This window comes from Anser brachyrhynchus (genome assembly GCF_964034855.1).
Source record: "Anser brachyrhynchus genome assembly, chromosome: 9".
NCBI lineage: Eukaryota > Metazoa > Chordata > Aves > Anseriformes > Anatidae > Anser > Anser brachyrhynchus.
This window is the reverse complement of record NC_137703.1, coordinates 19102525-19111277: the sequence shown is the minus strand read 5'-3', so window position 1 is coordinate 19111277 and position 8753 is coordinate 19102525. Positions and strand designations below refer to the sequence as shown.

The 8753-nt window shown below is 48.2% G+C and overlaps 1 protein-coding gene across 1 annotated transcript; it reads right to left on the bottom strand.

Moving 5' to 3' along the window:
• Positions 1-6893: 6893 nt before the first annotated feature.
• On the bottom strand, positions 6894-8642 carry LOC308200096 (transcription cofactor HES-6-like). Its single transcript, XM_080605236.1, is given in 4 exon segments — positions 6894-8082; positions 8084-8238; positions 8322-8408; positions 8484-8642. Coding segments are annotated over 4 exon segments (774 nt in total). The 5' UTR covers positions 8568-8642; the 3' UTR covers positions 6894-7634.
• Between the last annotated feature and the right edge of the window lie 111 nt (positions 8643-8753).

The following is an 8753-nucleotide window of genomic DNA, read 5'->3' as shown; positions in this document are numbered from 1 at the left end:
AATGGAGACAAGGAGTGTTAAAATACAGACACAAAAGGTAGGCAAAGGGGTTAAATCTGTGCACCTCCATGGGCTATGTCCATAACAAATGAGAAGGTAGCCAAAACAGGGAAGGTTGAAATTGCACAATGTCTAGACAAAAAGAAGGGGGGGGGGGGGTGCGTGCTGAAAGGGGGAGAAGGAATGGGGAGAAAAGTGAGGGTAAGAGCACTTAGCAAAAGAAGCTACGGCACCAAGCCCCAGGAAGGGCTGTGTTCACCTGGGTTCTCTGGTAAACTAAATTCCCAAATGCCAGAATGGTCAGAGTCCAGGTACAGATCTGAACTCTGAAATAACATTTCAAAACTAAGTTAAATCAAAGTTTTGTCTCCAGACACTTCAGATTTTGGTGATTTCGAGAACCAAAACCTAAATAGATATTTGAGTCATTTGATGAATCCATCTGTAGTTTTTATTTAGAGCAATGTATAAACTAACTGTCTAGATAGTTTCTTAATACTGATGTTCCTTAAAAACAAGAACAGTAAGTACAAAACGTGTAAAGTGTTTGCTTCAAGGGAAGGACAGGGGAAGTAGAAGCACTTCCGTTCTTGGTGTTGCATGTTTATTTCTTGCTGCTCAGATGCTATGGTTACAAATACTACAGAAAACAAAGCAGTGGCAGCAGGTAGGCTCCCCTGCTGTGCTCCAGCATTACTGATTCCTCTGCCAGTTTGTGGGATTCCAATAGGAAACCGAGGGAGACTGAACACTGCCCTTCTTCAGCTACAGAAGGGACCAGATCACCAAATCTTCCAGTTTGGGCCAGAGAGATGTCTTCCCCATTACACTGTAAGGTTCTCCTGCATTTCTGGAGGAAATGTACTCAGAGTAACGCTTCTTTTGGTTTCTCATCAACAATTATTGAAGGAAAGGTGAAGGCAACAAGTTAGCTGGAGTTTTCCCTGCAAATCGAAGTTTTTCCCTGAAATGGTGATATGAAATGGGATCCACACCTAACTCCTTTAGTTCTTGCTTGGCCAAGCATTGCTGGTTTCTTGCAGCAAGGATCTATTTCTTGCTGACGATTCAACGTGGTGACTGTCTGTATATGCCGTATTGTGAAGGTAACTTGCTGGAGGATTACTAGACCAAAGAGCCCACCTGTTTGTGTGCAGAAGACTTAGAAGTACTTGGAGTAGCATCTAGTTTATTCAAGGAAAGAGATAATACTTGAGAACCTCCTTAGTATTGCCAGCACTCTGGGGACCCATTTTCCCCAAGTAGGCAGACCCCAAGTTTCCCAATTTGCTTCAAAGTGTGCTATTTGTGAGTAGAAGAGGGAAAAACAGAAAACAACAAAAGCAAACCAACAAGACCTTTCATGCTTGACTGCATGTAACTTTTCTTTCTTGGTCTACCTATTTTACACTACACTGATTCTCTTTGTTTGATTGCATATTTCATTTCCCATATGGTCTATGTCACTTACATCTATTAATTTTACATGCATGTGTGCTGCTGACTCAGAGTGGTCATGGCCAGGCTGGCCAAGGATAATTTCTTTGAAGTGTTCAGAGCTGGATAGGACTTAATAAACCTGTCTGAGTGAGCAAATAAAGCAAGAAGATAGAGCATGTACCTCTGTCATTCGACCTAGGTATATCAACACTTGCTATTTATGCTAAACTGTAGTAGTTCACCTAATACCAATGAGTCTCCTATTTTAGTCATAGGAGAATTTGGAATATGAATTTTAAGGGGTATTTCAATTGAGTTGGCCAGTTCAGCTCAAGAAGACACACAAAGGTGTCTTAATTGCACAAAGCTGGTAGTAAACACCAGCTAGTGCTTGCTGACCCAAAAGGAGGCAAGTTGGCTAGAACTTGCATCACTGAGGCCTGAAAAAAACATTTTGGTGCTGTGAACAACCCCTCTGCATTGGTGGGAAAGTTATGGGGCTGACAATGTGTCTCATGAGTTTGTTTCCCCTTTTCCATGTGTGGAATGCCAATTGTGAAGACTTGCAGGGTGACAGTAGAAGGAATTTTGTAGTGACCCTCTGCAGCCCATGTTGGTTCTGGCAATGTCAGCGTAGTGAGAATGAAATGCCAAAGTTTTGCTAGTGTGCGCCTCATTCACGGATAGTCCAAATGGACAAATACAATGAATACAAAGAAGGCCACTAGAAGCTGAAGTCCTTTCTGAAGCACATATCTGAGTGGATATGCAAACTCCAAGCGATGCCCAGTAACTTCCTTTTCTTCTCGATGAGCACATCTTTTAAGGATGTTTTTAAGGTTTGTGTCTTTGGTGATTTTAAATTCAGCTGCTTTACTTTGTACCTAAATGCTCTATGCTTTTGCAGAGTTCACCTGAGGGTAATTCACTCTGGGCAATTTCTGAAGCTGTCTGCAAAAGTATGCTTCAGGGTGCCCTAGGTCTGCACTTTCCCTGATTGGGGGGGGGGGGGACTAAAACCTACTCAGTGTACTTTCAGACTCTAATTTTAGTCTGAGATCAATGTAAAAACTAAAAGACTCACAAAGTGAAGTAGTTTTATACTTAAGAAATCTAAGGCCAGAAGGGATCATCTAATCTAATTGTCAGTATGTTGTAGTTTTACTAAGTCTTGTGTTCTTAAAAAAAAAAAAAAAAAAGTATTTGTTTCTGGAAGGATACTGTCTCATCTGACTTGATGACATAGTGAAAAAGGGAATTTGTGGCTTTTCCAGTGTCTGACTTCAATCTTTTACTTTCTCATTTCAAACAGTTTGAATCCACTATCTAGCACTTGGCATTTAAGACTCGACTCTACTGGATTAAAAGGCCTTTTGAACCCATGACTTACTCAGCTGGAAGGAGTGTAGTGTAACATACAACGTATGCAGTGTGACCAATCAAATCACCATCAATCATCAGCTTGCTTAACTAAATTAAGCTTAAAGCTTCCTACTGTAAGATGTATTTTCATGCTTGAATGTTTTCTGCACCAGATTTGATATATTTTTAACTTTCTTAAAATGCAGAAATAAGGATTACAATTGCTGAAAACAATAATGAAGAAACAAAGAAACATTTATATTCCTTATGCAGCTAAAAATCCCGTGGAAGGAGACAGACTGGCTTTTTTCCCCCTTTTTCTTTCTCTTAGCTCGTGTAGAAGCCTTACAGGCTTGAAGCACACTATTTAGTGACCCTACCCATTTAGATTACTGTGGGCTCAGGGTATCTGTATGAGAGTGCATAAAAAAGAGCTTTGAACCAGGGATCTCATGCAACAAAATGAAAATATGTCTTAGGAAGTGGAAGAAGGATAGGCTTTTGGTTCAGCCAGCTGGGTTGGTGGATTGTTTGATCCTTGAGGTGTCTCAAGCACTTCCTGCATGACCTTGTTCAAACCTTTGCATCCATCTGTGGATGCAAACCAAGAGGATGTTCTCCTGGGTCTCATCCATACCATCTTGTGTGTTTCAGTGGTCCCAAGCTGTGGCTGGTGGGGGAAGCTCAGCAGGGGACGTGCTGTTTGGCCCAGTCGTCCTCTTTGGTGGATAGAAGGAAGAACTGCTCGGGCAAAAGTCTTGGTGTGCTCCAAAAGCTAAACGCTGGATTTGTAAAACCTAAGTATCTGCACCCACATCCTCGTGGGGAGGAGAAGTAGGGCTGGAGAACTGCTTCTGTGTGCGCTCATGTGCACATTGCTGATGCTTGGAGGTGGGTCCATAAACTGGAGAATCCTAAAACTGGGCTCCAGCAGCTGGAGATGTCAAGATTGGATGGCCCCTTGGGGATGTTATCGGTGGAGAGCTTACCATAACATGGCAAGGCTCTGGATGCGAGGATTAACCAACACTAATCCCAGCACGTATCTCAGAAATAAATCCCCCTTTTCTGTGGTTTGTTTCAATAGCACTTTACTAATGACAGTACCTTGGATGGTAATAAACATAAGCTGCCAGTGTTGCAGGCAGGAATGAATTGTCTGCTTAGCAGAAATTTCCCTCTGTAGATATCCGTATGGAAGTTGGCCTCCTCCCCTAACCTTGCTGCTGAGTTCTGGAGTGATTTTTTTTTTAATTTTCTTCTGTTTTCTGTTTTTGTTGTCTTTTCTGTTTCAGCCTTCTATTGGAATAGAGGTTGAAAGATTTACTTATTTGGAGGTGAAAGACACTGCAGAGAACTACATGATATTTGCTAGTGGGTGACAAAAGATGTCACTTGATTTGGAGAATCTGAAAGCCTGATCTTGCCCCTGGCTGGAGGCTCTGACAAAGATCTGTGCTGTGTTGCCAGCAGCTTAGGAGAAGTTTTGAACAGAAGTCCTCCCAGCTGACCTGGTCTAGCAAGGAGTGCTGCTCCCCTGCAGCAGGTGTGGGTGACTGACATGCGAAGAGAGGGGAAGATGAGTCCTCCTTTCAATTATTCTTCAACTGCATATCAAACGAAAGTCCCTCTGTTTGTGTGCTGTTCCTCTCTCCTTTTACAATGCAGTGCACTGTCAGATCAGACCGTCCGTTCATATTGCTTTGGAATGGAAAAGAGTAAAGGCAGTCCTTTCTGTAAAGAAGGACTTTGAAAGGGTTCACTGTTTTTTCATCAGAGCTGCTGGAAACCTTCCTTTCCCTCCCTCTTCCCCAGTCCCGCCCCTAAAAAGCTCACCTCTTCCTGCCTTTGTCAGGGAAGTGTCAGATTTGACACCTTTGCAGTAAGGTACAGAAATGCAAATGGAGAAATCCAGCAACACCTAATCAGAGGATGTAAACATTCTGTGAACCTAATTTGTGGATTTAAAAACAAAAAAGCCTTATTGCTAACACATTCTAGAAATGCTTTTGATGCTTTTTAAAAAAAACTGTAATAGTAGCACTTTGACCTAGCTTTTTCTTTTCAACCACCACAGGCTTGAGAAAGTCCTGCTACCCTTCTGCCCTGGCTCTTCCTCACCATCGTGGCCTTTGGAAAGCGGCTGGCCAGGAGGCTGCAGCGAGCTTGGAGCTCCTGTGGGTTTCCTTCTGCAGCAGCGTAGGTAGCAGGATGTGCCTGGTTTTCCAGTCCTGTCGTGGTGTAAGTAAGTGTGCAGGGAGCACTTTGTGGGCCTCACCTGTTGCTTCCCTCTGGGAAGGGCAACAGCGCTTCAGATTTTTAAAGGAAGCAGAAAGGGAACAGGTAAATGTGTAAGGCTGGCTTCAGCTATGAAGGGTCCTCACAGGTCTGCAAAGCTGCTTAACAGTGGTAACTGCTGCCAGCCCCCAAAATCCACTGCTGAACCAAAGCTGGCACTTCTATGTTGACTCTCAGCTGTGTTTCTGTCACCAAAGTGTCAGGATTTGCACTTGCTCTCACAGCAGCGTTGCAGAAGAGCCCTAACCCGGCCGCCTTTCATCTCATGGAGATGAAGCTGAGCCTTGCTGTCTCTAGTGTTCCTGCAGCAGCTGCAGCCAGCCCAGGAGCAGCCCTGGATGTCAAACCTTAGGACTTCAACCTTAAGTGAGCTCACGTGAGGGGCTGCAGCCCTGTGCTCGCTGTTCTGAAAGAACCACGGGCTGGGCTGTGTGTGGCTGTGCACCACCTCTGGTCCTGTGCTCCACCAGGAGCTGCCCAGCTCTGCAGGCTGCCTGGCCCTCAGCAGCTGCTGCTGCCTGTGTGTTACAGGAAGGGGCTGTGGCTCTGCCTCCCCTAGGAGAGCACCTGACCGAAGGGCTGTTTGCTAAATACTAAAAGGGACTGTCATGGCATAGCAGGGTCACGTAGCATGTGTACCATGTTACTGGGGGGGGTATCATTACCTGGGCTAGTTGAGCAGAAGCAAAGAATGAAGTATCAAACACTAACACCCTGGGGCAGCAGCTTTGCTTAAAAAAAAAAGTGACATTGCACTGGAGCTAGAGAGGTGCAGGGTGAGTCCAAGAGGTCAGCTTGAGTGTAGGGTGTTACTTTTAGTGCAAGTGTCCCAGGTTCCTCCCTCATTTACACTTCAAAATACTGACCTCCCCTTCCTCCCTAAAGCAGAAAGGTCATTACGGCAGCTCTCACTACCTCCTCCTGTTAAGCTGGTTTTTGCCCTCAGTTCAAAGGGAAATTGGGGAAAAGCAGGGTGGCTTTTGTTGTAAACCAATCTGATGGCAATCTTTGAATAAGAACCCCCACCTCAGGTAACTTTAAATAAATTACAAAGGAGGCCTACTGGTATCTTAGTTTCCATTTTTATTATTCCATAGGGTTATTAACAAAAGAAAGTTACAGGTCTAGTCCCCTGGTAGTTAGGTTGCTTCCTTTCTTGCTTGTTCTGTGTTTGGGAACTTCCATGTATTAAATAACTTCACAATTGTTTTTGTTTCTTTCTTTACAATGGCAACTCTCTGAAAGGTAATTCCACAGTATAAATAACTTGGTATCTCTCAGAAGTAGGAACACTAGGTATGACAAATCTCATGTACAGGAGGGATGGAGGGATGAAGTTTAGCCCCCTTAAAATATTTTCTCTCTTCAGAAATACTTCAAGCCCACTGCATGCTCTAATCACCTTTGCATTCAAGAACAAAACCACAAGACAAAACTCCACCAGGAGGTAGATCAGGAGAAGCTTTGTCCAGTGCCACTGAAGGTGGACTGCAGCTGTTTGACCACCCCCTCCTCCAGGGAGAGGAGAAGCAAGCCTGGTGTCCACATGCCCTGGGAGCCTGGGGCACGAGATAACCCTACTGCTCACTGCAGTAACTTAAGTGTCTGCTACTCTTAAAAGAAACATTTGAATTCCAAGACTTGAGCCTAACAATGCTTAGTACATGAATTAAGTGCTTAATTACCAGCATTGTTCCAAAATAGAGTCATACTGTTGTTAGTAGTTAACAATAGGGCACTGTGTTCAAGTTTCTGAACTGGTTAAAGTGTATCACACTGCAAAATACATCAAATCAGTTGTGAATTTAGTTTTTTATTAAAGATTAAAATAAAAAACATTTGACACCCTAATATACATAAAGTCACAATAAACTCAGATGTGCTAAAAGCAAAGTGTGCATAAAGACACTCATTTCTAAAAGGCACCCTGCCACCAATATTTTAGATGTTCGCCTAACTCCAACAGGTTTCTAGTTCTCTCTTCCTTCACTGAAGGTGAGACTTCAGACCGCTACCACATATAGATGCTAACCACACCAACCCCTTTCAGGGATCTTTGCTATCACTAGAACACTTAAAACTGTGCATGCAGACTGAACTTCTCATGGATTTACCCATCAAGATTTAAAATGCACAAGGGCTTTTTCTTAAGAGAAAAAGGTAGTGAGATTTGGGCCACTTATAAGGGCCAAAAGCATGAGACAGGGTTATCAGATAACTGGTGTGCATCCACCAAAGAGCTTTGCTACTAAAAAACCAGCCCCCCTGCTCCCCCAGCCCATCCCCACACTCTCATAAAAAAAACAACCCCCGAGTTACAAAACACCACACACACACGCAACATACACACAGATGAAATGTTAACGTGTTTTGCTATTAGCCTGTCAGGGGGGTGACAGCATCAGAGTGCCATTTATGCAGTCCCAGGACGCAGCAGTGCCAGACACGCAGGTCCCACACCCACGGGGGCATGCAGCGCCCGGCCGCTCTCCTCGCTAGGTAGGTCCGTGTCGACTCCTGGGCGCGCTGCTCCGTTACCAGGGTCTCCACATGGATTTGGGTAAGCTGGGCGATGGCACGCTGCGCGTCCGGGAGGCATCCAGTCCATCAGCAGAGGTCTGGCCTAGCTCAGCCTCTGCCTCATCTGAGTCGGAGCAGGTCTCTTCGCTGGGGGACGGCGAGGGCGCCGAGGCAGGGAGCACCAGGCCCGGGGAGGCCTCGGCCGCTGGACCCCTCGCCTCGCCGCCGGGCCAGGGGCCGAGAGAGGGCTCGGCCAAAACGTCCGCGATCAAGTCCTGGAAGCCGCCCTCGTTGAGGGGCATGGACTCCAGCAGGTGGTTGAGCAGCTCGGCCGCCGTGGTGGCGTCGATGCCGGGGCAGCTGGAGACGAAGGTGTGCACCTCGTGCATGCACTGGATGTAGCCGGCGGCGAAGCGCTCGCTGGCCTCGCGGTGCAGCCGCCCGCCCTCTGCGGCCCGGGGGAGACAGAGAGGGGCCGGCGTGAGGCGACGGCAGCGCCCGGCCCCGCCGCCGCCCCCCCCGGTCCCGGCACTCACCGAGGGAGCGGCGCTCCAGCACGGCCTGCACCCGCCGCACCGTCAGCTCCAGCACCTCCGCGTTCTCCAGCTTCGCCTGCAACTGCCCCGGGGGCGCCGAGGCCGTCAGCGCGGCCCCGACCCCCGCCGCCCCCCGGCCCCCCGGCCCCGGCCCCGCCGCCTCACCTCGGCGTCGGCCAGCAGCAGCCGCAGCTCCCGCAGGCTCTCGTTGATCCGCGCCCGGCGCTTCTTCTCCACCAGCGGCTTCCTCGTCTGCGGGAACACGGCGCCGTCAGCCGCCCGCCTCCCTCCTTCCCCCCCTCCGCCCTCCGCGGCCCCTCCGCTCACCCTCCTGTCGGGCCGGGCCCCCCCCGCGCCGTCGTCGCCGCCGCCGTCCCCCCGCGGCGGGCGGCCCCTGCCCGCGGGCGCCATGGCGGCCGGACCCCGCCTGCCCGCCGCGCTCCGCTCCGGCCCCCGCCCCGCGCCGCGCCGCCCGCCTTATACCCGCTCATTTGCATCTCAATGAGCCCATTGGCCGCGACGCGCGGACGGCCGCCCGAGCGTGGGGCGAACGGGCCAATAGGAACGGGCCGCTTTGTCTGCGGCGGGGCGGGCGGG